Genomic DNA, 24,120 nt, shown 5'->3' with positions numbered 1-24,120 from the left:
CGGGGATCGTTATCCGACTCGGGTGAGACATAGTCACGTGACTGCCAATCCCAACTTTCCTTGTCCTACTCGAAATCCTGAAATCGACGAGGTGGAACAGAGCGAGCGACACAGCTGCGACTCGTTCAACTTCGTCTTTTAACCACAAACAATACTCACAGCGCATCACTCTTGCGCTTCAAAAACAACCCACATCAGCGCCAGCACCATTCAGCGTCTGTCGCTCGCTCGCCTAACGCTCGGCCGCATCGCACGTCGTCCCACCCTCGCGTCGCGCCTTCCCTCTTTCCTCCCGCCAATCTCCGGCCAATCTAATACTATCTCGCGCATCTCCCCTCCTCTCGCCACCACCACCACCCGCTACTCCACCACCACGATGGCGCCAGGAAAATCCTACGAGCTTACCCCTGTCCCCCAGATCCCAGGGGTCGACTACACCCGCGTCCCCATCGAGCAGTTCAAGGCCGCCGTCGCCAAGGTCGTCGCCGAGGCATGGGACGAGACGCCTGAAAAGATCTTTGCCGGCGTCGACACGGGCAAGAAGGGTGCCGACCTCGCCGTTGCTATTCCCCGTTTTAAGAAGGGCAAGCCCGACGAGTGGGCCAAGAAGGTCCTCGATGTGGTGCGTAAAAAACACGGGCTGTCATAGCGCGGCGCGCGGGCTCCACTGCGATGTGCCACTGACAACGGTCACAGTTCAAGCCCGACAACTACCTCTCCGAGGTCAAGCAGATGGGCGCTTTCTTGATGTTCCAGTTCAAGTAAGTTTGACGAGACGCGGTGCTGAGCTGCTGCAGCGGGCGACGCTGACACACCCCACAGCCAGGAGTCGTTCACCTACCACATCCTCCAAACCGTCAACCGCATGTCCAAGGCGGCTGAGGCCAACCCCGAGGCCAAGACTGAGGCCTACGGTACCACCGACGAGGCCAAGGGCAAGCACCTCCTCGTCGACTTCTCGTCGCCCAACATTGCCAAGCCCTTCCACGCTGGCCACCTCCGTTCGACCATTATCGGCGCTGTTATCTGCAACCTGCACGAGACTCAGGGCTGGAAGGTCACCCGCCTCAACTACCTCGGTGACTGGGGAACCCAGTACGGTCTCCTGTCCATTGGTTTCGACAAGTACGGAGACGAGGCCAAGCTCCTCGCCGATCCCATCCACCACCTGTTCGAGGTCTACGTTGCCATCAACAAGGACAATGACGCTGAGAAGGCCCGCTTCAACGCCGGCGAGAAGGTTGACGCCGACAACACCATCCACGCCCAGGCCAAGCGTGTCTTCAAGGCCATGGAGGACGGTGACCCCAAGGCTCTTGCCCAGTGGAGCCGCTTCCGTGAGCTGTCGATTGACAAGCTCAAGGAGACGTACGCCACCCTCAACGTCCACTTTGACGTCTACTGGGGCGAGTCGATGGTTTCGCCCGAGTCGATGCAGCGTGCCATCAAGATCTGCGAGGAGAAGGGCCTCACCTGCGAGGACCGCGGTGCGCTCCTTGTCGACTTGACAAAGTTCAAGATGGACAAGGCTATTATCCGCAAGGCCGACGGCACTACCATCTACCTCACCCGTGATCTCGGAGGCGCGTACGACAAGTACCGCGACTACAAGTTCGACCACCACATCATCATCACTGCCAAGCAGCAGGAGTTCCACTTCAAGCAGCTCAACAAGACGCTCGAGCTCATGGGCGAGGAGACTGCTGGCAAGATTGAGCACATCACCTTTGGCATGGTCCACGGCATGTCGACCCGTAAGGGTACCGTCGTCTTCCTGTCCGACATTCTGTCCGACGCCAAGGACGCCATGCACGAGCAGATGAAGAGCAACGAGCAGAAGTACGCCCAGGTCGAGGACCCCGAGGGAACCTCGGCCATCATTGGCTCGACTGCCGTCAAGATTCAAGACATGACCGGCAAGCGTGGTGGCGACTACACCTTTGACATCAAGCGTTGCACGTCGTTTGAGGGCGACTTTGGACCTTTCATCCAGTACTCGCACGTTCGTCTCTGCTCGGTTCAGCGCAAGAACCCCAATGTCCACGTTGTCGACTCTGCCGACGAGATTAACGTTTCCATCCTCAACGACCCCAAGATTGCCGAGATCATCTACCACCTTGCCCTGTACCCCGAGGCCGTCAAGAACGCGCTCAAGTTCCGTGAGCCTTCGACGATTGTTGGCTGGTGCTTCCGTCTGTCCCACCTCGTCGGTTCGGCCTGGGAGACCATCAAGGTCTCTGGTGCCTCCGAGGCCGAGGCACAGGCACGCCTGTTCCTCTTCATCCAGATCCGCTCTGTCCTCAACTCGGCCATGAAGATCCTCTCGCTCACCCCCATTGAGCGCATGTAATTTGTAGGCGGTGCAATATGCATAGACATGACATTCCAGGGGTGTTACAGGACACGGTATATTTGGTGTAAGGGGTGTAGTGGTGGTGTTAATAGGCCCAGTGATATGTGTTATAAAAGGTAGGTGTTATAAAAAGGGGGAGGAACAACAGGATTAAAACTTTGTGAGGATTTGGGCATACCAGGTCGTAATGTGCTGGTGATGTCAGATATATCGCCTCGCGTGACAACTTACGGTTTCGTTATGTTCAGGTGTGGTCGCGACCATAGCGACGAAAAGGAGAGTGATCCAGAGGTAGTAGGTTGGGACATAGTGGACAATGAGGCCTCTGAGCGAGAAGAAGGGAGGAATCTCGAGCTCCTCGATGGCCGAGGTGATGGTGCGCCAACCCCACATTGCGATAAGACTGTGGCAGCCGACCAATTGGAGGTGGAGGCCCTCGAGCGCGGCCTCGGGGGGTACGGCGGCTTCAGGTGTGCCAAAGACTTGGAGCGTTTGAGCCATGAGCAGCGCAAACGTGAGAACGTAGGCGGCGATGTGGCCTAGATAACCGATGTAACTGAGTTTGTTAGTGGCAGTCCTGCCCCACGCACACTGGTCACTCACAATAACCCGCCGATGGCGGCAGCGGCAATGATCGCCTGGAGGTAAGTCAGCTGTGTCGTGCGATGCGCCCCATGCACAACAAGCCGACCACCCACCTGCGTCGATCTGTCGGCGATAATCTTGAAGGGGAGATCAATCTTTGCGAGCGCGGCACGGAGGTGCGTTTCGCCATACTCTGCTATCAGTCCGGCGAGTGGACTAACCGGCGTCGGCGTGATAAATAGAATGGCGGGGATTGAAAAGGCCCACAGGGCGCCAAAGTGGTAACGCAGGTCGAAGACGGCTGGCGGGATGAGGTGCACCGCCGCGGACAGCACCATGACCACAAGCGTGCCCTTGACATATGGTGGGGCGGCGGTGAGACCAGTGCGGAGGATCGTGCGAGCGGTGAATAACAGGTAGTAGTGCCCCAGATTGCGTGCGACAAACGATATCGGAATGGCGAGCACTGGCACGGCCCTGCGGTTCGGTTCGGTCAGCTACTGCAGCACACGCACCACGGCCACGGCCACGACCGGGTATCGTACATTGCCACGATTGTGAGGAATACCAGCGCAAACATGAGCTTTGCCGGCTGGTTGAGCAGCGGCGTGATGCTCAGGTAGCTCTGCGTGGCGAACACGTATAGCGAAGGGTTGTATAGCGCAATCTGGGGGATTGGGGGTGAGCTTGCGGCGGCAACAAAGACACAACCACATACCATGCCATTGAGCTTGTCGTACTGGCCGAGTACGTTAGTGCCCCAAAACAAGTAATCTAGCGTGTCACTGGCAACTCACCCCGCCGAGGGTATCAGCAACCATGGTCATGGACGTCTCAATCTTCTCGACGTGGACGGCGGCGGTGGCCTGGGCGGCGGCGAGCTGTTCTGCAATGTGTGCCGGCGGGGTGAACAGCAGTGGTGACCTGGGCGTTGACGGCGACTCTGATACGGGGCTGGTTGGGCTCGAGTCTGCACTGTCCTTGGGTGGAGGTTTGGGTGGTACTTTGGGCGGCTTCTTTGTGAGGCGGTTGCCCACACGCTTGAGGGGCGACAGCGGCTTGCGCCCCTTCTCTGGTGGTGGGGGCACCGGAGGGGGCACTGGGATGGGCGCTGGAGTGTCGTTGCTCATGGCGTCGACGACGACTAGAGTGAGAGAGTGACTGTGTGGTTGTGTGTATGCACACACACACACAAGTCTACTACTGTGTTGGGGGTGTGCGGGCGGGTTGTGCTCGGGGGGTGACGAGATCGAGCTATAAAAGCGGAATGAGTCCAAAGTCGTCCGACGAAGCATGGGCCTGTGCAGTGAGTGCCGTGCCGCCGTGCGTACGACGACGAGGACGGCGGCGGCCTTGTCTGGCCTTGCTGGCCTCTTGATGGTCTACTCTTGTCCTGGACCTTGTCCTGTCATGCTGCCTCGTCCTTCCGCCCTTTGCTTCGGCCCAAAGCCAAATAAAGGCGAAACGATGGCCGCTAACCGCGACTGGTGAGATTGCGACTTACTTTGCTTTTCCTGCGTCCTGCTGGCGTGGTGCCCTCACCTGACATGGGCTGACATGGCAAACACCTGACTTGCCGCACTTCAAACGCTTCCCGCCCCCCGCCTTCCTGCCTTTTCCCCACACAAGCCGTAAGCGCCTCCCCACAAGCCCACCGCAGCCATCCGGCCGCCACCCGCAAGATCAACCGCCTGATAGGTACATTCCGCCCGTATATGGAATATTGAACACCACCACGTGTTTAACTAGGGGGGACATTTATGGCCACTACGGCATCATCCGATCGCAAAGTCGTGCAGCCAAGTTCGGCAGCTACTGCTTGCTGCTCGACTTTCTTTGCACGCAGGCGCCGGTCACGAGCAACTCTATCGCATCGAGGTCGATAACAACAATAACAACAAAACCCACCATGGCCGCTTCAAACCGCGTCATGGGCAGCATCGGTGCACTGGCCCGCACCGCCCGCCCCTCGGCCATTGCATCAACATCATCGCGCGCCTCGTGAGTCGAGGCGGAGCTGCTCGCTGCTCGCGCGCACCACTAACCTAGCCCAGCTCGTCCGTCGCGGCTGCCAATGCCAACAGCGACCCCGTTGTGCTCATCAGCGATCAGGGCATTCTGAACTTCCCCAAGCTCAAGCCCGTCCCCACCTCGCACGGCATCCACGTCGCGACCATCCATCTGCGCGCGCACCACCCGGCCAACCTCGACCTCTACTCCGAGTTTGCGGCACACACTGCCAAGTCGCTCCGTATCCCGACGTCGGGCATCGCGCGTCTCCCGACCACCAAGGAGCTCACGACGGTGCTCAAGTCGCCCTTCGTCCACAAGAAGGCCCAGGAAAACTTTGAGCGCATGACGCACCGCCGCACCATCAAGGTGTTCGACACGGAGCGCGAGGTCGTCGACCTCTACCTCCGCTACCTGCGGCGCAACGGCATCGCCGGCGTCGGCATCAAGGCCTACGTCCACGAGTTTGTCGAGTTTGGCTTTGCCCGCGGCGAGATGGCCGACCTCCAGGGCCAGGTCAAGGGCAAGGACGAGACCGAGCTCGAGAAGGCCACCGCCGAGATTGTCAAGGCCTTGAGCCAGGGCCTCGAGTTTGAGGACGAGCCCAAGGTCGTGGCTGCCCCCGAGGCCAAGGAGCCCGAGGTGGTCGAGGCGAAGAAGGCGGAGGAGAAGGTTGAGAGCGCCGAGAAGGTTGAGAAGGTTGAGAAGGTCGACGCCAAGGTCGAGGCCAAGGCCGAAAAGGTGGAGAAGGCGCCTGCCGCTGAGCCAGCGGCCGACGCTGCCGAGCCCACCAAGTCATCATAGAGCAGATTACAGCATATGCAGCATCTCATAGGGCATGACGAGGTGCAGCCTGGGGTGGCGGGTTGAAGTCATGTGAGGCTGGCTCTCTAACGAGCACGAACGCACAACTCCGGTCGATCCCATCAGAACCCAGCTCCTGACCCAACCCTACACACCTCTCTAGCCCAACACTGCATGCCCCTCTACAAATACACAGGCACGCAGCTCGAAGAAACACGAACCACATCCTCTATGCCCCTAAGTGAGACCGCTGTCGTCGTCCTCGAGCGCCTTCTTGATGCGCAGCAGGACGCTCGTCTTCCAGTTGTCGAGCTTGGTCACCTGGTCGTACTGGTACACTGCGGCCGTGTAGCGCTCGACGTCGGCCTCCTCGCACGAGTCGACAATCTCCTTGGCAAACTTGGCCTCGCGGGTAGACGGGAACGTGACGTCCTTCTGGGCAAACGTGTCGAGCAGGCGCTGCGCGAGCACGAGGTCGCCCGTCGCCATGGCGGCCAGCACCGCCCTCAGCCAGTACTCCTTGACCGAGTACTTTGTCAGGGGCGACGTGAGCGACCAGTCGGCGACAGTCGTGTACAGCTCGACCGAGCGCTGGTAGTCGCCCAGGTCGGCCGAGAGCTCGGCCGCCTGCTGGTAGCACTGGTTGGCGGTGCTGATGTGGTGAGCTTGGCCATGTCACACAACATCCAGCTCCACTCACGCATTGGCGTCCTCCTGCTTGTACCAGTCACCAGCGCGCTGGAAGCTGTCGCGCGCCTTGGCAATATCGTAGCCGTCCTGGGCGTAGATGGTGGCAATCTCCTTCTCGCGGTCGGCCGCCTGCCTAAAGTTGCCAGCCTCAATGATGAGCTTGATGGTGGCGTGGAGGGCGTTGACAGCCGCTAGGGACGTGAGCTTGCATTCCAATGCTCCATGACCTCAACTCACCCGCAGGGTCGTTCTTCTTGTAGCTCTTGGCGGCGTTGTGGAACGCGTTCATCGCATCGTTCTTCTCACCCGCCTGGAGTCGGCAGTCGGCCTCGCGCTCAAACGCCTTGCCCGACTCGGTCCAGCGTCCGTCGACCTTGTACGCGTTTCCGGCCTGAGTTTTGTGTAAGTACAGTGTTTACATTGACTGGTGGGGGCCGTGCTGTGCTGGCTCCGCCTCGGCCGCCGCGTCGTCGTCCACGCCGTTCCCCTCCACACCTACCTGCTGGAAGAGGTCGCCGGCGTCCTCCCATTTTGAGCTCGACGAGCTAAACCATCCTGTTGAGGACTTTGCCTTCTTCTCGGCCTTTGCAAACAAGTCGTCACCGCGTGTTGCCATGGTTGTGTGGTATGGGTGTGATTGAAGGTTGGTGATGAGATTGTTGTTCCAGCGGCTTGCATCATTGCAGCATTGCGCACAGCGCGCTGCGTAGGTGGAGTGACGTTGCCGGGTGGCGCAGCCAAGGCCAAGGGGGCGACTACCGTGGGAAAGCTGTGCTGGGAGGCCGGAAGCGGGATTAGTCAGCGTGTGGCACAAGGAAGGTGCTGGCGGAGTGGAAGTGACGTTGATCGATTGCACAGAACAACAAGTTATCAGCAGACACACTTCTCGACTTTCTTGATCTTATCAACAATCACTCATCAATCGGTCGCAAGCAACATCGCACCGGATAGCATTCATCACACAGCATATTCAGAATCCTAAAACGAAGCTACACAGCCCCCCGAGCTACAGCAACACACAGCCGAACATGGCGTCTCATCTCGCCCACATCTAGTGGGTAGTCCCCTTCCCCTTCGCGTCCTTCCCTCGCTAACCTCATCAGCGGCACTGAGCAGGACCGTGTCAACTGCTCCTTTTACCTCAAGATCGGCGCCTGCAGGCATGGTGACCGCTGCTCCAGGTGAGTTGAGCCGCGGCTAGATTTGGGCAACAACTCACTCTCCCAGAAAACACATCAAGCCCAACTTCTCTCAGACCGTCCTCCTTCCCAACGTCTACAACAACCCTGCGCACACGCCAGAAGGCGCAAGTATGAGCAAGGAGGAGCTGCAGGCCGACTTTGACCGTTTCTACGAGGACTTCTTCATGTGAGTTTGCTGTCGTTCACGGAGTGGTTCCCAGCTAACCCCTCAGCGAGCTCTGCAAGTACGGCAATGTGCAAGAGATGCACGTCTGCGACAATGTCGGCGACCACCTCGAGGGCAATGTCTACGTGCGGTACGAGTGGGAGGCCGAGGCCGGCAAGGCCGTCGACATGCTCAACAACCGATGGTACGGCATGCGGCCTCTGCACGCCGAGCTGTCGCCCGTGAGCGACTTCCGTGAGGCGTGCTGTCGCCAGAACGAGCTGGGCGAGTGCAAGCGCGAAGGGTGAGTGGGACGCGGCTTTGGCAAGGAATGTTACTGACAACACTCGCAGCTTCTGCAACTTCATGCACCTGTGCCACCCGACCAAGTCGCTCGTCTCGTCGGTACACGCCAGCCAGCGCGTCTCACGGCGGTCAAAGCTGGGCAACGGCGGTGGTGACGGCCCCGAGGCTGCCGAGCTCGGCTGGACACCAGGAGGCGCGCGTAGCCGTGGCACTGGCGGACGCGACGACGGCGGTTGGGGCCCAGACCGCGCACGGTACTAGGCGAGCGGTGTGGGTGTGAGCAGCGGGGCTTGAGCCTGCGTTGAGCATGTGGAGTGCGGCGGCGAGGTGGCCTGGGATGGCCAGTGGTGAACACATAGATCAGCAGCAACAGATGTAGCATGGTGCCATGGTGGGGTGGTTGCAGGTCGGTGTGTTGAGACCAGTTGCAAGTCTCTGCTGCCGGGCGTCGTTTCGTCATTAAACTGAACCGTACTGATCAGTGCAATTATGCGGTGAGATTCCTAGACTGTCATCATCGCCGCCAAGTCACGGATCAGTGGCTGCGCCCCAGTCAAGCGCCAGCCAGCGCGAGCCAGGCTCCTTCTAGCAGAGGACGCGGCCGTCGTCTCCCTCGACGGGTCAAGCCAGCCCCCTCGGCACGCCACAGCCCCGCCACAATCTACTTATGCATCGCTACAAAAGCTTGAGCTTGCCCGTGACCTGGTTGATCAAGCGCGCGGGGCCCGGTCCGACGCCGAGCACAGTCTTGCTCCCCGGCGCGACCTGGGTGCGGCCGGCGTCCTGGATCGTCCTCGCGCAGAGGTTGAGCGCGCGTGCCTGGCGCGCGAGCGCCTCGAGCTCTTCCGTGTTGGCGCAGCGGAGGGCGATCTTGGGCTGGCCGTACATCTTCCACTTTGAGATGAGCTGGGGGTGGGTTAGCAGGTGCGGTCTGACAGCGAGAAGGAAGCACCCACCGCGGGGTTGCTCCGCGCAAGCGTCTCGTAACACGCGAGCGTGGCATGCCCGCACTGCGCGCCAATCTTGCCCTTGGTCATCTTGAGGCTGTCGTTCACAACCAAGACAAGCTTGATCTCGTCCCCGCCCGGACGGACCGCCTTGAGGTCGGCGGCGTTGGCGGCCGCCTCGTCGTCGGCGTCCGAGTCCGAGTCGGTCGCGCCGTCCGAGTACGCCTCCGGCGCGGGGGCCTGCACTGGCGAGTTGGAGCGCTTGCCCTTGCCGCCGCCGCCGTTCGACTTTGATGACGCCGCGCGGCTGCCCGACGGCGCGTTGACGACCACGGGCGAGAGCACCGCGCGCGCCTTGTACCCCAGCACGAAGGCGAGCACAGTCAGCGCGATAGGGATGGGCGCGAGGGCGGCTGTTGCGAGGAAGCGAGCAAGCGAGCGTGCGTCAGCGAGCCCGACCATGCACCATCTCTCTGCCCGTAACCCACCTTGGACGCTGTCTCTGACCTGGCTCATGGTGTGTACGATGCCAAAACACGACCAGGCAGTTCAACTTCTTTCAGCCCCAACGGAGATGGCGCCATGTCCGCCCGTCGGCAACATTGCTCCTCTGCTCGCCTGACGATATCGCGAACAAGAGCCACTTTTACTTTCGACTTTGTTACCCCACCCCGCCCCCCCCCCCCCGCCATGGCCCCATCCGCAGTCACCGCGACGTACAGCACGGCAGGGACCGTGTCGTCCCCGCTTGACCTTGCGACTGCGCGGGGCGAGCACGAGAGCGTGAGCCTGAATGGCGGCGTCGCGAGGAAGAAGGTGTCGCCCGCGCCCAAGGCGACGCTGACGAGCTTGACGGTGAACAATGTGAGTGCGCGAGCGAGCGGCCGAGCGTCGAGCGCAGCGAGACGCGAGGCGCGAGGTTGGGCCGTGAGGCCCAGCCTCTGGCGGGGCTACTGCCTTGCACGGGGTTGGGCAGAGCTGCTCGCGAGCAACAGCTCCGCCTCCCAAGGCTCTGCGTCACCGCGCCGATCCTCAGCCCCCTCGCCCGTCACGCAGCTCACACCCCCCGCAGGCCGGCACGCTCCGCAAGATCAATTCGGTCGTCCTCCCGATCGTGTACAGCGAAAAGTTCTACAAGGACGTGCTCGACCCCGAGCTCGACGAGATCAACAAGCTCGTGTACTACGCCGACATTCCCGTCGGCGCGTGCTGTGCGCGCATCGAGGTTGTCGGGAGCAAGACCCAGCCGCTGACGCTGGCGATTTTGACTCTTGCGTGAGTGGTTGATCGGGCTGTGCCGAGAGGGGCCTGTTTACTCGGCTGGCTTGCCTTGGCCCGCGACTCCCCGCCGCTCGCTCGCGCGCTGACGCGCGCTCCCTCGCTCAGCGTCCTCGCCCCATACCGCTCCCAAGGCCTCGGCGCCGCGCTCGTCAAGCAGGCCCTCCGCGCCGCGCTGCACCCCACCGCCCCGCCCCCGCCCACGCCGCCCGCCTCCGGCCCGACGACCCGCGGAGCCCTCCAGCCCGCGCCGCCACGCAAGCCCATTAACCGCGCCCTCGTCCACGTCCAGGTCGGCAACGACGCCGCGCGCCGCTTCTACGAGCGTCTGGGCTTCAAGGAGGCTGGAGTGTGCGTATCGCGCCCTGAGGAGCGATACGATGCCCTGCTAACACGCCCCAGCAACGAGACGTACTACTCCAAAATGGACCCCCGCGCCGCGTGGATCCTCGTCCTCGACGACATTGCCGCGTCCCTCGGCGAGGGCGCCGCCAACGGCGAGAGCAAGTAGGCGTGAGCATGCTCCCACGACATGCTCTCGCAACCATCGGATACTGTAGATATCAACAATGCACCTGCTGCACACCACTCTAGTTACTGCAAGATGATGTGGCATGGGTTTTGTCAAAGTGACAACTAATGCTCCCTATGTCGCGCCTACCAAGATCACAAACTGCTACAAAATGCGCTTGCCTTCCGATTTTTTTGTTGTCTACTTTCCTCTCTACTAACCATGCGAATGTCCACGTTTTGTAATGATGCTACCGAGATAGTTGAGCCGGACGTGCTCGACTTTGAGGGCCAGATAGGTCGTGACGGCCCGACTGCTCTCCTCAAACTCTTGCAGCACGGCCAACATCTCGTCGTCAGCCAGGTTTTCCTGCTCTTGCAGTCGAAGCACAGCCTCGGTGAGGCGCTGGGCGTCCGACCAGCCAGCAACCACCTCAGGCGCCGCCTGCACACGGCCAGAGAGGTTACCTCCTGGCGCGCCTGCGATAGGTGTGGCACCCTGCCCGCCGGCGAGGCCCATGCCTCCCGTTACAGGTAGCAAAGGCGCCTGGACGGTGCCAATGGTAGCTGGGCCAGGTGCTAGAGGCGACAGGGACGCTTCATGATGAGGCACTCCGCCCCCGTTCATGCCACGTCCTCGGTCGCCAGACTGCATGCGGTCCTGGCCGCCGATGGTGATCGTCGACATTGTGCGGTTGTGGTTGCCCACAGGGATCGGCGTTCGGCGATCGTCACCGGCCTTGGTCGACGCAGCTCGGGCATGACGCGTGCCATTGGTGGTCGGTGCTTGACTGTGGCTGTTCATGCGGTTGTGTCTGTTCCCTCCGATGGAAGCAGCGCGCGCATGACTGTGGCCGTTGGCGTTGCCATTGGCCATGCTAGCTCCAGAGAATAACTGCGACGCGTCAGGTGGGATCGGTGTCTGGTACACTGTTGGTGATGGCAGTGAGGGGTCCATGACGGAGGGCGTAAAGGGAGGCGAAGTGCGACCGAATGGCGGTAGCTGACTCGAATGTGTGGTGTTGGGGGTAGTATGCTGTTGCGTGTGTGGATGGGTATACGAGTGCTGAGGTGCACCTTGGTTTGTGTGAGAACCTGGTGGCAGTCCAGGGAGAGCCTGCGCGTGCTGATGCGCTTGAGGGGGAGGAGGTGGATGTGATGTGTGTGGTGGTGGTGGTGGTTGGTGATGAGGCGGCAGCTGGTGCTGCGGGGTATGCGTCTGAGACAACGGATTTGTTCGTTGAGTGTCGATCGGCATCTGGTACAGTTGCTGTTGCTGCTGTTGTTGCTGCTGCTGTTGCTGCTGTTGCTGCTGCTGGTGCTGCTGCTGCTGATGCTGCTGCTGATGCTGCTGGTGCTGCTGCTGTTGTGATGAGAGTGCAGACGCTTGGGTCGTTTGATGGGGGAGGCCAGTGCGGCGGGCGTTGCCAGAGTTTGTGCGCTGACGCTTGGGCGAGAGCTGGGCAGCCGCCGCACCAGAAAGGAGCGCCGAATCATATGGAGGCGGTAGGCGTTTGTGTTGCACTGAAAACGCATGCTGGGACTGCGCGATGGTTAGGGAGGTTGTCACCACGCCACACCCGCTCTCCGCCAGGACAGGCACTACTCACACTGTCAGGGAGCGTAAATGAGGCATCAATACGCTCAATGCTAGTATCATCGGCTTCTGGCCACATAAGGTTTGAGTTTCCCGACTGGTGCAGCGCATGTTGTTGTTGGTGCTGATCATGATGTCCGTGGGTAGCGTTCAGGATCTTGGCATGGTCGTGGTGCACAGACTCGGCCACTGAAAGGGCGCCAACGATGGTGGTAGCCGATGGGTTCGTTGCCGTCGTTGGGGTAATGTTCATCGACACGACTGCTGAGCCATCCGATGCCAGCGACGTGGATGACACTCGAGGTCGTGAAAGTCGTGGGCGGGTGCGCAGGTTCTCGGCTGGACACAATATTGCCAGCTGATCGTAGCATGGCAGGTGGATCTTCTTGTACTTCTTGGCTTCTGTGATCTGCGTAGAGCATGCGTGTTAGCGTTATTTCTGGTGACGCAGAGTGACCCCGAGCGTGATGTACGAGGGCGCGACGATGACGACCAACGCGGGACGACATGGGGCATGGCGCGGCATCTCACCTTTTCCGCTGCTTCCCAGGCTTCCTCGCTGGCGTGTAACCGGTGCTGGTTGCGATCCCAGGAAAAGCCGCGCAGTGCCTCGAGTTCGCGGACGACCTTGTAGTCGCGTTGAAGTCGCTGCCATCTGCTCTTACATGCATCTGGCGTCTTGGGTCCTCCCATATACATGGTTCTCTCCAAGAGACCAGACGCTTCGTCCCAGACGCCGGGTTTGAAGCCATTGTCGGTCGTTCTTCCAGTTTCACGATGCCGTAACAAGACATTGATGAGCACCTCTGTATCTGAATCGGTCCAGTGAGCAGACTTCTTGCGATCCTTGTTGCCTGCTTGTCCAGGCGGAGAGGATGAACCCCCGCCGGTCGGCGGGTGTGGTGGGGCGACGGCACCACCACTGGCCATGTGGTGCGGGATGATTGGGGAAGCCGCAGTTGCCAGCGAACGATGGGCGACGGGTTGGGGAAGGCGGGTTAAAGACGTGTCGCGGCTGTAGTGAAGGCGGGGTGGCCCGCCAAACTAGAGCATGCTCGGGTGTCGAAATGGCGTGCCAAATGTAATGGCTTCGTGATCGTTTATGCGGTCGTGGTCGATGCGTATGATGAGAGTCTAGAGTGATATGCACTGATGAAGAATGTGAGAACAAGGCCGAGTAGGTAGTAGAGTGAGGGAGGGGAGATAGGGATGGTGAAGGGGGATGCCGAAGCGAGCAAGGGTGTGCGATGGTGGATGCAATGTCTGGTCCGCGCTGTAATGACACGGTTTTCGCGCCGAGCCGCGTGCCGTTGCCGTGTGTGTAGCGTGGTCACGGTCGGGTAATATCCAAAGCAGGACACTGTCAAAAGGACTGCGGGGTTGAAGGGGGTGGGTGGGGGAGGGTCGGGGAGTGGACAGTGTGACAAGCAAGCAAATGAGAGACAAGATGGGGAGGGTTGGAGGGGGGAGGGTAGGGGAGCGATGCGAAGGAAGGTGGGCAGGGGTGGAAGACGACAGCCGACCGACCAAAAGACCTAAGAGCCAGACCAGACCACGAGCCAGACCAGACCACTCACGGCAGCCGCAGCGCGCACGGCGGATCCTCTTGTCGCTCGACTTTGGCGCCAGGAGGGAGGTTATAGGGGTTTCCGTTCAAACCGTCGTTGGGCTGGCTACCACAGCGCACTTTATTCCACACCTTGGCGTTTCAGACCAACGCGCCGCGGATAGAAATGGACCGGTTTGGGCGATTTAGGTAGTCGTCGCAAGACAACCTTTTGGGAAAGCGCCGAGACGGGGGGAAGGGAGAGGGCGACGAGGGGGAAACTTCGTCGTGTGCAAGCAGTGATGATGATGATGTATGATTACGATGATGATGATGATGATGATGATGCACTTTGGGGCACTGGTCGTGAAGAGATATGAGATGGGATACGAGGGGCAGAGAGGGGCGGAGAGGCGAGAGGGGCAAGGGCCAGCCGGTGACGATTGTGTGGACAACGAGGGGGAGGAGGGAAGGCAATGTGAGCCGGGCTGGGCACAGAGAGCGCGAGAGAGCCAAGGGGGGACAAGGGGAGATTGTATCCTCGTCGGTGGAGGCAGACCCAGAGACGCTCTTGGGACCTTGGACCAACGAGAGAGAGATCGAGGTCCCGCGGCCCGGGGACAGTCAGTCTGGGGTCAGGTTGCAGCAGAGCACGCAGCGGCGCGTCATGTGTGTGCGCGATGGCCGGCTGACGGCTGTGTAGGAGCGACATTCGCAGTATGAGCAGCAGGAGCAGGAGCAGGAGAGCAGGCCGTAGCGGCTCGCAATCATGGTAGGTTCAAGCCCGCGCCGGTGAGTGGGCGTTTCGAGCGAGCGAGCGGGTCATGTGGGTGCAACAGCAGCGTGTATCCCGTTGTCGTCGTGAGCCAGCCAGTTCAGGATCTGATCTGGTGTCGGTAGGCGAGACGAGGCAGGCGAGAGGGGGGCAAGGGGGAGGGGGGGGAGTGCACGGCGACGGGCATTGGCATTGGCATCGCGTGCGGGGCAGCAGAGCAAGGCGGCAGGAATCCAGGACATTGCACGCGGCCGGGCCGACTGCCATGGCAAGAGGGAGGAGAGGTGTGCGCCGGCCAGACAGCAAGCCAGCCAGCCAACCAGGGGTTTGCATAGTTCATTGGCGAGACGAGGCGGGGGCGGCAAGTCAAGGCAAAAGCCATGCGGCGGCGGCGGCGGCGGCACGGGGCCAGAGTAATAACTACTGCGCTGCGCGTGTACAAGCGTCATGCTGGATCCGATCGTCTCCAAGGGCCAACCACCATGCCACCCATCAGCCAATAACGACATTTGTTACCTACACCAGATCCTGAATATACAATCCGCGACACGGAGAATAAATCCAGAACACTGGTGCTATTACTCGAGTCACGTGGCCTATTACAATCATCCCATCAAGTCTAGTCACCTACAACCCAATCCGCCGTGACGACATAACAATTCCGTTCACCGCGCCGCTCATCTTCCTTTTGTTCAAAACACTCTCTCCACCACCTCAACAAAAATGCCCTCGGACGACCTCCTCTACGATCCAGGGGCAGACTCGCCGAGGTCAGAACTCGACTCTGATGACGACCTCGACCGCCCAGGCCCATCTCGCGGCCGCCGCGGCGCAGGAGGGAGCAGCAAGGAAGCCTCGAGCTCCAAGAAGGGAAAGGGAAAGGACTCGATCAACGCATGGGAGGCAACCTACAAGCGCAGTTGGGATGTCGTCCAAGAGGACGAACAGGGTGGCCTCCAGTCGGCCGTCGACAGTTACGTTGCCCAGCGAAGGCGAAAGAGGTGCGTGTCGGGCTCCACATGGTGCACGCAGCGACGACTCCGAAACAGATCTCGTCGCAGCGTCCCGTCTTGGCAAATTAAGCGTGCGAAACCACGGCGAGCGCGTGTAATGCACGCTCCCCGCTTTACATGCTTGTTTGCTTGCTTGCGCGGCCCCCACGCTGTACCTGTCCCTCGCCGGGACGTGGCCGGGTGCGCCGGGCAGAGCATAGCATGTGTGCACGCCGGGGTTCGGGGGAAAGGCGGCGCCGAGCAGAGAGCTGACGTTGCCACCGACAGGGCTCTCCAATCCGAGGCACCTCTGCGCCGGTCTCTGGTGCGGCACATGTTTATCATTGTGGACCTCTCCGAGTCGATGCGGGACAAGGACTTTCGCCCCTCGCGGTATGTCGCCCGACGTACGACGCGTGTATGACTCTAACGAGCGGCAGGTTTGAACTGACGCTGCAATACCTGCGTGCGTTTGTCGTCGAGTGGTTTGACCAGAACCCACTTGGGCAGGTCGGCGTCATCCTCCTGCGGGACCGACTCGCAGAGGTCCTCGTGCCTATAGGAGGTGGGTGCCTATAAATGGCGTCGGGTGAAGGAAGCTCACCCCGGCCCCTTCCCAGGCAACCCGCAGGACGTGGTAAAGGCACTCGAGGACAAGCGTGCTCTGGAGCCCTCGGGCGAGCCAAGCCTGCAGAATGGCTTGACGATGGCGCGGGGCTCGATGAGCCATCTGCCCACGACGTCTAGCTTAGAGATTCTGGTCCTGTTCAGCGCCATCTCGACGGCCGACCCAGACGGACCGCAGAACATCCACCAGGTGTTGGCGGAGCTCGTGCAGGCGCGAGTCCGCACGACTATCATCTCGCTGTCCGCCGAGATCAAGATTTGTCGTCAGATTGCGGAGAGAACGGGCGGGCGGTTCGGCGTGGCTATTGACGAGGACCACTACCGTGACTTGTTGTGGGAGACGATCCCTCCGCCAGCTGAAACGATCGCCGCGCCCGTCACGCTCAATGTCCGTGATGCGCTTAATCGCGGTGGCAGAGGTGCGGCTGGGGGCGCGAATCGCCCCGCGCCCGCTGGAGATCTCATGGTCATGGGCTTCCCCACACGCCTGCCTGCTGCGGGCGAGGGATTCTGTGCGTGCCACGGTCTTCTCAAGCGCGGAGGGTACATGTGCCCTCGGTGCGGGTCCAAGTTGTGTGACGTACCGACCGACTGCGATGTGTGCTGCCTGATGGTGGTCAGCAGCCCGCATCTGGCCCGAAGGTGAGGGCGTCCCCACCGTGTCTGCGTTGCCAACTTACTCACACCTCAGCTTCTGGCTGCTCTTCCCTGTCGCCAACTATGGGTTAGTCAGTGACGCCGGCGCGGTGCAGGCCGAGCTTGTTCCAGCGTGCTTTGGCTGTGACACGGCGTTCCCATTGGTGTGTAGCTGCATCGATCGTACGAGCGCCCAGCTGACACTCCCCAGCTCTCCAGCCTCGGCCCAGACGCAGCGGCACATGTCGACGACGGCATCAGCCCGACTGGGCGGTACCGTTGTGCCAAGTGCTCCAACGACTTTTGCATGGACTGCGACTTGTAGTGCGTGAAGCGGTGGGTGTGCGTGACAGTGTGCTGACGCTGCAGTGTCCATGACACGCTGCATACGTGCCCCGGGTGTGCCCAGTGAGAGGGCGGTCATGACGGCAGTCACTGGCGATCGTTCTGAAAGGCCCCAAGGGCATAATATCAACCACCCAAACATCATACTATCATATGCAATGCATCACAACGTGTGTGGCCACTGGGTGTGCCAGCAGGCCAGTGTATCTCTCGCTCTGTGCGAGCGCTATCGCCAGTGTCGTGTCGTCTGAGTCGTGCCGTGTCGCGTCGGGGTGGCCCGTCGAGACCCCGCCTAGTACTTGTGTCTCGTCGAGTAGTCTGCACATTTAGCCACCAGCCAGCATCCTCACGACGACAAGCCCACCCTTTGGCGCGACGACCAGACCACGGCCCTTGGAGGCACCGCGGTACACCGTCTCGATGATGTCGATGAGCTCCTGCTTGTCGGTAACAGCCCAGTTGCTATGCCACCATCAGCCTTGCCCTGTCCTCTCCCCCGACCCAACTCACATCTTGTTGTTGTTACCCGTGCCCAGATCGATCATGATATGCTTGTTGCGGTAGAAGAACATGAGCGTGCACTGGTCGTACAGCTCGTACATCTTCGTAAAGTCGGGCACCTCGGTCACGTCGACGAGGTACAGGATGGCAAAGTTGGACACCTTCTCGCTCACGCCGTACAGCGCCTCGTCCATCGCCATGCACTCGGGGTCGTGGTCGTGCCCGAAGCGGATGCACACCACGCGGTCTTCTTCCACCAGGATGGCCTGGTCGACGTGCCAGCCCGAGTGGAGGCTGAGCGTCAGCTTTCGAGCGAGCGGAGCGAGCGAACGCGAGGCTTGAGCCAAGGGCTATAGGCTGACGCAGGGCACAGCCAGAGGACACTTACTGGGTCATAAAGTACGACATGGTGGCGACGAGTTTTTGACGACGGCGGAGAGATACAGTTGTGCGCAAAGAGATAGAAACAAAGTCACAACAAGTCGAGCTCAACAACACGCCCACTTTCAACATTATCGTCAGTGGCAACAACTCCTGGCCCATTTGCTTCCGTTCACACTTCATTCATCAACATCTTTCTGCTACGACTTTTGTCTACTCTTCAACCCAGAGCAGCGGAGACGGCTTTACGCCGGCGCGCTTAGACGGCAGCGTCGAAGCGCTTGGCGGCCTCCTCCCAGTTGATGACGGCCCAGATGTTCTTGAGGTACTGCGGGGGTGTCAACAAACAACCAAGGGTGGGGCACTCACGTCAGCCTTGACGTTCTTGTAGTCAATGTAGAAGGCGTGCTCCCAGATGTCAATGCCAATGATGGGGGCGTGGGCTGCGCGTGAGCTAGGTGACCGGAACGCACAACTCACTCAGCAGGGGGTCCTGGTTGGCGGTCGTGACAACCTCGAGCACCTTGCTCTTCTTGTTGTAGCCGAGCCAGCCCCAGCCCGAGCCCTGGATGCCGAGGGTGGCGGCGTTGACCTCGGCAATGAGGTTGTCAACAGAGCCAAAGTCCTTCTGGATCTGCTGGGCGAGCGCGCCAGAGGTGGGGGGCTTGGTCTGGGCTGAGCCGGTGGGGGCGAGGTTGACCCAGAAGAGCTGGGGGTGTTAGCGGGGGGGAAGGGTGCTCGTCGAGCTTGGTGCTTCATGTGCTTCAAAGCTCGGCGACCTCGTCAGCCTCGTACCCACCGAGTGGTTGAGGTGACCACCGCCGTTGAACTTGAGGGCAGCCTGGAGCGAGATCTGGCCCTTGACGTCCTCGCTCGACTGGAGACCAGCGAGCTTCTCCTCGGCAGCGTTGAGGCCGGTAACATAGGCCTGGTGGTGCTTGTCGTGGTGGAGGGTCATGATCTCCTTGGAGATGGAGGGCTCGAGGGCCTGTGGGTGGGTGCGTGGGGGTGGCGACGGGGTTGTCAAGGTGGTATGAGGTCATTGCGATACAGAGTGAGATGGGAAATCACACGGGTCGCAGCAGGTGTCGCACACAGCGTCAGTAGCGTCCCCGTCATCCATGCCAACACAGCGGCGCTACTCACATCGTACGCGTAAGGAAGAGGGGGGAGGGTGTGCTTGCCGCGAGCGGCGGAGGCAGCAAAGGCGCGAGTCGAGGCGGCCATGGCGGACGTGCGAGCGACGGCAGAGAAGCGAGTGAGCATCATTGTGGGCGTGGTGGGGGGGTTGGGGGGTGTATAAGGGGGTGTTGGGGCTGGGGCTGCGCGAGCTAGCTAGCTACGTGTGTGGTTTGAGTGTTCGAGCACGACTTGTGAGAATGACAAAAGACACGACCGGGTTGGCTGACCGTCGAGGTGTTAATGGCGCTGTGGAGACGAGGGGGCAGACGTGGGATGAATGCCAGTTAGCACCGAGCGAGTGCCGCGAGAGAAGGGGGGGGAGATGCGCCGGAGATGGCCCACCGAAAGTCCGAATTGCGTCATGCAACAGTGATTGGCTGAGACACGATGACGGAGATGCTCCGCCTCGCCGCGTTGTAATGGCCATTTCTAATCAAACAAGGCTTGGCATTACAAACTTGTCCCATGTCGTCGAGCCGAAAGTAGCACCCCCCGACCCGACGGCATGCCCGACCCTTAGTAACCACCAAGCGGCGACGACGCGGCGACCTTTATTGTCTCGAGCCGCAGCGGCATTCTCGACAAGTCAAGAGGCATTTGAGACACTCGCGCTAGGCACTCACTGCCATGTGGTGTGGCGGCCGCCACTGGCCCATCACTCAGGCGCTCAGGCATCAGCATCTGCGCACGTTCAAGACCCGATGCTGATGCAGATGATGAAAATACCATCAATGCCAAGGGTGTCTCGGTGACTAACGCTGTCCTCATAGCCGCCTCCGCCTCCTCCTGACTGTTTACCGCCGACACGCCTCACTAGATCCACTCCATGTCATCGCTCGACGCGCGACCAAACTTGCGCGGCGCCTTGTGGATCTTGAGCGCGCCAAATGCAAGCTCGTAAGACGACGCCTTCCAGCCCTGGTCCGCCGTAGGAGTGCGGACCCATACCAGGTCGTTCCAGAGCCGGGCATACAAGCGGCGCAGGACCCGTGCGGTGAGCGGCATCGGGTCCGACCACTTCTTCGGCTGGTCGCGTGTGTGAGACCGCGGCGGGCGGGGGTACGGGTCGCGCACTCGGCCTTTGACCGGCTGTCGGGGGAAGGCAGCCTTCAGCGAGCGCGGGAGCGCTGCGAACGATGGGAGCGTCCTCGGCGCCAGCGGTGGAGTTTGAGGGTAGTTCGAGCCGGCGTCGGCGAGCCTTGGCGGCGGGGGGGCACGCGGCGGGTCTTCGAGACCTGCGAGGCGACGCAGCGACTCGACAACGCCGAGGGACTCCCACCCCGTGCCGATGCCCAGCTCGTTGGGCGGGAGCACCAGTGGCACCCGTGCACGCTTCCAGGCCTCTTCCCACTGCCGTAGTCGCTCGCGACGGGTGGTCGTCGCGGGCACGGCGATACGGGCGCGGTCGACGTCCTCTCGTATTGGTGGAACATAGGTCAGTGGCTTTAGCGCTGCTGGCAATGGCTGGTGGGTTGTTGGTGGGAACCGTCGCTCGAGCGTGTACTTGTTGTCGTTCTGTATGTATTCTGGCCAGTCGGCGGGCTCGAGGGGCGAGGTGAGGACGACGTTCTGTGGTGTCAGCGGGGCGGTCAGAAAAAGGGCTGCACTGCTGCTGGAGCTCATACGGCCGTGTACTGCCGCGAGCAGAGCAAATCGATGCAAACCATCGGCGTCACGTCACACCCACCTTGATGAGCTCCCACCTCAGGCGACCCCTCTGCCCATAGCACTTCTGCAGGAGCCGCTCGAGCGCCTTGGGATGGTACGCGACAGCTGCACGCAGCGCAGCGTGGTCCTGCACTGTCAGCTGATGTCCAGTGGGAACTGAGCTAACCTTCTTGACGCGCTGCTGGAGGTGCTGGAGACGCTTGCGAGCCGCCGCGGAGCTGGACGACTCGGCGCCGTTCTCGTCCGCCTTCTTGACGATCGTCTCCGCGGCGTCTGCTGCGCGGAGGTTGTCCTTGAAATGCGGGGCGAGCTGCGCCCAGATGTGTGGGTCCGGTATCCAGCGCAGGTGGTACAGATATGACCGGTACAGCGCGCGCGGGGTGGCCGGTGCTGCCATTTTGATGGGCGGTCGAGTGATGGACGACGAACAATAACAGTGTCCTCTGTACTGAACTTTTGTGGTGGAGGTGAAGAGGATGAAGGCGATTTGAATTATTTTGTAATTGGCATAATGCCGGCATTACAACTCGTTCATAATGTGTTTCAAACCCATCCACCCCCTCAGGCACCTCCACTCGCGTCACGTGGCGTCCCGTTACACTGGTCAAACATGCAAACACGTCGAGAAGTTGACAACGACTACCACTCTACACACCACCCCTAACCCCAGCACAATGTCCGAGCTACGACGGAAAGAAATGGAGGACAAGCGCGCCAAGCTCGCCGAGCTGCGGCGCGCCCGCGAGGAGCGGCAAAAGCTGCTCCAGCAGGCTGTCGAGAGAGGCAGCGGCGCATCATCGTCAGATGTGAGACGATGACCTCGGCGCGCGGCGTCACTGACCACGCCCAGCAGCAGCAGCCATTAACCTCGCGCAAGGACGTCAATGACCTCGTCGACTCGCTGCTCACCCCCGCACGCCCCGGCTCGCCGTACACCCCCGGCGGGCCATCGCGCGTGTCGTCCCTCGGCGCATCGGCGGCACCGAGCGCACACCCCGCCGCGTCGGGCAGGTCGACGCCACCCAGCGCGTCCGTGCCCGGCACGCCTGGGCGGCCTACCAGCCGGCTGAGCGACGGTAGCCTTGGGAACGAGCGGCGCGGCCAGGCGTCTGTGAGCATTGGACAGGGGCTGGAGTGAGTGACAGGAAGGAAGGGTGGTCCAAACGCAGAAGGAAGGCTGACTTGCGCTGCAGAGAAGCGTTCAGCCCAATCTCCGCGCCGCCTGCCGTCGTCAAGGTCGAGTATGTCGACACGTACACCGAGATGTACGACCTGCCGTCCAAGGTCGTCAAGCCCGAGACGTACTCCAAGGCCGTGCAGACGACGATGGTGACGCAGTCGACGTCCACGGCGGATCTGAGCGACAGCGCCGAGGCGAACCGGCGGCGGAGGGACGGCGGGTCCGGCCACGAGACGGAGGACGAGATGCGCACGCGGATCATTGCCGAGCTGGACGAGGAGAGGCGGCAGGTCGAGAAGGACATCAAGGAGCTCAAGGAGAAGACGGACAATCTGCAGCTGCAGCGTGGGTTTGTGTGTGGAGGTTGTGCTGACGACGGCAGATCTGCCAGATGACCAGCGACGAAACATCTTCTCGTCGCCCGACTTTGCGAACTTCATCGAGGGCTCGGCACGTATTGTCCAGCGCGCGCTGAGCGACGGGTACGACTACATCAAGGACTACACAATCGGTGTTGACGGGTCGTAGTGGGTGCGCGGGAGCGGATTGTTCGCTGACGCCACAGTGACGAGAGCGAGGGCCAAAAGGTCAAGCTTCTGTGTGCATTTAGCGATGAGCGATGGACTGCGAACCGCTCCGTGACTGGCCTGGACTGGTCGCCCAAGGTGGGTACGCCATCCACAAGCATGCCTAACCCGCCAGTTCCCAGAACTCTCTGTCGCATCGTACAACCGCAACCCGTCTGCACCAAACGACCCCGACGGCATCGTCGCCGTGTGGAACTTGCACCTGCTCGAGCGCCCCGAGTTTGTGTTCCACTCGCCGTCCGACATCCTCTCGGTTACATTCTCGCCCTTCCACCCCAACCTCATCTTTGGTGGCAGCTACTCTGGCCAGGTGCTGCTGTGGGACACGCGCACAAAGCACCTGCCCGTGCTCAAGACGCCATTGTCGGCGTCGGGCCACACGTACCCCATCTACGCGATGAGCATTGTCGGCACGCAGAACGCCAACTCGCTCATCACGAGCTCTACCGACGGCCTGGTATGCTCGTGGCAGGTCGACATGCTGTCGCAGCCACAGGAGGCCCTGCGGCTCGTCGCGCCAGCCCAGAACAAGATGGACGAGGTGTCAATCACGTGCCTCGACTTTGCAGAGAACGAGACCGCCACCTTCTGGGTCGGTACCGAGGAGGGCTCAGTGTACCAGGTGAACCGGTTTGACCGGGCGTCTGCCAAGGCTGGCCTCAACATCGACGACATCTACCGGGGACACGCGGGACCCGTCACGGGCATCCACTTCCACCCGTCTGCTGGCCCGATCGACTTCTCCGACCTGTTCCTCACGTCGTCGGTCGACTGGACCGTCAAGCTGTGGCGGACCAAGGCGGGCGGCAGCAAGTCTGCGGCGGCGGCATCATCATCGTCGTCGTCGGCCTCGACGCAGCCGGCTGGCATTCCGCCGATCCACTCGTTTGAGGAGGCCGACGACTACGTGTTCGACGTCAAGTGGCACCGGTCGCACCCGGCACTGTTCGGTACCGTGGACGGCACGGGCAAGTTTGACCTGTGGAACCTGAACCAGGACGTCGAGGTGCCCATCATCTCGACGCCGGTGTCGAACCGCGCGCTCAACAAGCTCGCATGGGACCGCACCCCGCTGGCGCGCAAGGTCGGCCTCGGAGGCAGCGACGGCAAGGTGTATGTTTACGAGGTGGCCGAGAAGCTGGCACAGCCGCGCGAGAGCGAATGGGTCGAGCTGCAGAAAACGGTGCAGAGCCTGGCTGCGAACCGGGATGCTGGTGGCGGCCTGGGGTCTGTGCCGCTGCCAGAAGTGGCGGGCCGGTACAGGTAGCGTGGC

The 24,120-nt window shown here is 61.2% G+C and overlaps 14 protein-coding genes across 15 annotated transcripts; 6 read left to right on the top strand and 8 right to left on the bottom strand.

Annotated features, from left to right (window-relative positions):
• The first annotated feature begins 130 nt into the window (after positions 1–130).
• mrs1 (putative arginine--tRNA ligase, cytoplasmic) lies at positions 131–2,388 on the top strand. Its single transcript, XM_062776225.1, has 3 exons — positions 131–622; positions 697–761; positions 823–2,388. Exons 1-3 carry the CDS (start codon positions 377–379, stop codon positions 2,348–2,350), a joined length of 1,839 nt encoding a protein of 612 aa, XP_062632209.1. The 5' UTR covers positions 131–376; the 3' UTR covers positions 2,351–2,388.
• On the bottom strand, positions 2,379–4,471 carry LOC62_07G009669 (uncharacterized protein). Of its 2 annotated transcripts, XM_062776223.1 has the most exons (8): positions 4,443–4,471; positions 3,736–4,237; positions 3,657–3,677; positions 3,484–3,605; positions 3,052–3,415; positions 2,957–2,991; positions 2,585–2,909; positions 2,379–2,545 (listed from the first exon to the last, which is right to left on the bottom strand). In XM_062776223.1, exons 2-8 carry the CDS (start codon positions 4,231–4,233, stop codon positions 2,504–2,506), a joined length of 1,407 nt encoding a protein of 468 aa, XP_062632207.1. In that variant the 5' UTR covers positions 4,234–4,237; positions 4,443–4,471; the 3' UTR covers positions 2,379–2,503. The 2 variants fall into 2 exon arrangements, with proteins under 2 accessions (XP_062632207.1, XP_062632208.1); XM_062776224.1 differs by having other exon boundaries at positions 3,736–4,471.
• A 316-nt stretch (positions 4,472–4,787) lies between these two features.
• Positions 4,788–5,786, top strand: RSM10 (37S ribosomal protein S10, mitochondrial). The gene is made up of 2 exons (XM_062776222.1): positions 4,788–4,939; positions 4,993–5,786. The coding sequence occupies exons 1-2, from the start codon at positions 4,848–4,850 to the stop codon at positions 5,750–5,752; spliced, it is 852 nt and encodes a 283-aa protein (XP_062632206.1). The 5' UTR covers positions 4,788–4,847; the 3' UTR covers positions 5,753–5,786.
• Positions 5,787–5,928: 142 nt separating this feature from the next.
• SEC17 (Vesicular-fusion protein SEC17) lies at positions 5,929–7,085 on the bottom strand. Its single transcript, XM_062776221.1, has 4 exons — positions 6,942–7,085; positions 6,680–6,833; positions 6,453–6,633; positions 5,929–6,404 (listed from the first exon to the last, which is right to left on the bottom strand). The coding sequence occupies exons 1-4, from the start codon at positions 7,056–7,058 to the stop codon at positions 5,990–5,992; spliced, it is 867 nt and encodes a 288-aa protein (XP_062632205.1). The 5' UTR covers positions 7,059–7,085; the 3' UTR covers positions 5,929–5,989.
• Positions 7,086–7,329: 244 nt separating this feature from the next.
• On the top strand, positions 7,330–8,487 carry SPAP8A3.06 (Splicing factor U2AF subunit). The gene is made up of 5 exons (XM_062776220.1): positions 7,330–7,496; positions 7,546–7,623; positions 7,670–7,810; positions 7,857–8,093; positions 8,143–8,487. The coding sequence occupies exons 1-5, from the start codon at positions 7,471–7,473 to the stop codon at positions 8,354–8,356; spliced, it is 696 nt and encodes a 231-aa protein (XP_062632204.1). The 5' UTR covers positions 7,330–7,470; the 3' UTR covers positions 8,357–8,487.
• Positions 8,488–8,750: 263 nt separating this feature from the next.
• PTRH2 (Peptidyl-tRNA hydrolase 2, mitochondrial) lies at positions 8,751–9,558 on the bottom strand (the record flags this gene model as incomplete). The annotated part of the gene is made up of 3 exons (XM_062776219.1): positions 8,751–9,001; positions 9,052–9,455; positions 9,531–9,558. 3 exons carry the CDS (start codon positions 9,556–9,558, stop codon positions 8,771–8,773), a joined length of 663 nt encoding a protein of 220 aa, XP_062632203.1. The 3' UTR covers positions 8,751–8,770.
• Positions 9,559–9,725: 167 nt separating this feature from the next.
• On the top strand, positions 9,726–10,908 carry san (putative N-acetyltransferase san). Its single transcript, XM_062776218.1, has 4 exons — positions 9,726–9,906; positions 10,115–10,317; positions 10,429–10,671; positions 10,723–10,908. The coding sequence occupies exons 1-4, from the start codon at positions 9,733–9,735 to the stop codon at positions 10,829–10,831; spliced, it is 729 nt and encodes a 242-aa protein (XP_062632202.1). The 5' UTR covers positions 9,726–9,732; the 3' UTR covers positions 10,832–10,908.
• A 139-nt stretch (positions 10,909–11,047) lies between these two features.
• LOC62_07G009663 (uncharacterized protein) lies at positions 11,048–11,788 on the bottom strand (the record flags this gene model as incomplete). The annotated part of the gene is made up of 1 exon (XM_062776217.1): positions 11,048–11,788. One exon carries the CDS (start codon positions 11,786–11,788, stop codon positions 11,048–11,050), a length of 741 nt encoding a protein of 246 aa, XP_062632201.1.
• A 535-nt stretch (positions 11,789–12,323) lies between these two features.
• On the bottom strand, positions 12,324–13,839 carry LOC62_07G009662 (uncharacterized protein; the record flags this gene model as incomplete). The annotated part of the gene is made up of 3 exons (XM_062776216.1): positions 12,959–13,839; positions 12,443–12,836; positions 12,324–12,367 (listed from the first exon to the last, which is right to left on the bottom strand). The coding sequence occupies exons 1-3, from the start codon at positions 13,355–13,357 to the stop codon at positions 12,324–12,326; spliced, it is 837 nt and encodes a 278-aa protein (XP_062632200.1). The 5' UTR covers positions 13,358–13,839.
• A 1,632-nt stretch (positions 13,840–15,471) lies between these two features.
• SSL1 (General transcription and DNA repair factor IIH subunit SSL1) lies at positions 15,472–17,415 on the top strand (the record flags this gene model as incomplete). The annotated part of the gene is made up of 7 exons (XM_062776215.1): positions 15,472–15,749; positions 16,029–16,133; positions 16,181–16,305; positions 16,361–17,009; positions 17,059–17,167; positions 17,215–17,327; positions 17,373–17,415. The coding sequence occupies 7 exons, from the start codon at positions 15,472–15,474 to the stop codon at positions 17,413–17,415; spliced, it is 1,422 nt and encodes a 473-aa protein (XP_062632199.1).
• A 225-nt stretch (positions 17,416–17,640) lies between these two features.
• On the bottom strand, positions 17,641–18,257 carry Txnl4a (Thioredoxin-like protein 4A; the record flags this gene model as incomplete). The annotated part of the gene is made up of 4 exons (XM_062776214.1): positions 17,641–17,666; positions 17,713–17,810; positions 17,859–18,143; positions 18,238–18,257. The coding sequence occupies 4 exons, from the start codon at positions 18,255–18,257 to the stop codon at positions 17,641–17,643; spliced, it is 429 nt and encodes a 142-aa protein (XP_062632198.1).
• Positions 18,258–18,391: 134 nt separating this feature from the next.
• Positions 18,392–19,720, bottom strand: SODM (Superoxide dismutase [Mn], mitochondrial). Its single transcript, XM_062776213.1, has 5 exons — positions 19,377–19,720; positions 19,030–19,218; positions 18,711–18,939; positions 18,600–18,673; positions 18,392–18,558 (listed from the first exon to the last, which is right to left on the bottom strand). The coding sequence occupies exons 1-5, from the start codon at positions 19,497–19,499 to the stop codon at positions 18,490–18,492; spliced, it is 684 nt and encodes a 227-aa protein (XP_062632197.1). The 5' UTR covers positions 19,500–19,720; the 3' UTR covers positions 18,392–18,489.
• Positions 19,721–19,921: 201 nt separating this feature from the next.
• Positions 19,922–21,495, bottom strand: LOC62_07G009658 (uncharacterized protein). The gene is made up of 3 exons (XM_062776212.1): positions 21,247–21,495; positions 21,100–21,207; positions 19,922–20,981 (listed from the first exon to the last, which is right to left on the bottom strand). Exons 1-3 carry the CDS (start codon positions 21,475–21,477, stop codon positions 20,226–20,228), a joined length of 1,095 nt encoding a protein of 364 aa, XP_062632196.1. The 5' UTR covers positions 21,478–21,495; the 3' UTR covers positions 19,922–20,225.
• A 259-nt stretch (positions 21,496–21,754) lies between these two features.
• Positions 21,755–24,114, top strand: Dync1i2 (Cytoplasmic dynein 1 intermediate chain 2; the record flags this gene model as incomplete). The annotated part of the gene is made up of 6 exons (XM_062776211.1): positions 21,755–21,886; positions 21,931–22,214; positions 22,274–22,605; positions 22,643–22,787; positions 22,826–22,925; positions 22,963–24,114. 6 exons carry the CDS (start codon positions 21,755–21,757, stop codon positions 24,112–24,114), a joined length of 2,145 nt encoding a protein of 714 aa, XP_062632195.1.
• Between the last annotated feature and the right edge of the window lie 6 nt (positions 24,115–24,120).

Source organism: Vanrija pseudolonga, chromosome 7, assembly GCF_020906515.1.
Source record: "Vanrija pseudolonga chromosome 7, complete sequence".
Classification (NCBI taxonomy): domain Eukaryota; kingdom Fungi; phylum Basidiomycota; class Tremellomycetes; order Trichosporonales; family Trichosporonaceae; genus Vanrija; species Vanrija pseudolonga.
Note: the sequence above shows the minus strand (reverse complement) of the source record. Positions and strands in the feature narration are given on the sequence as shown.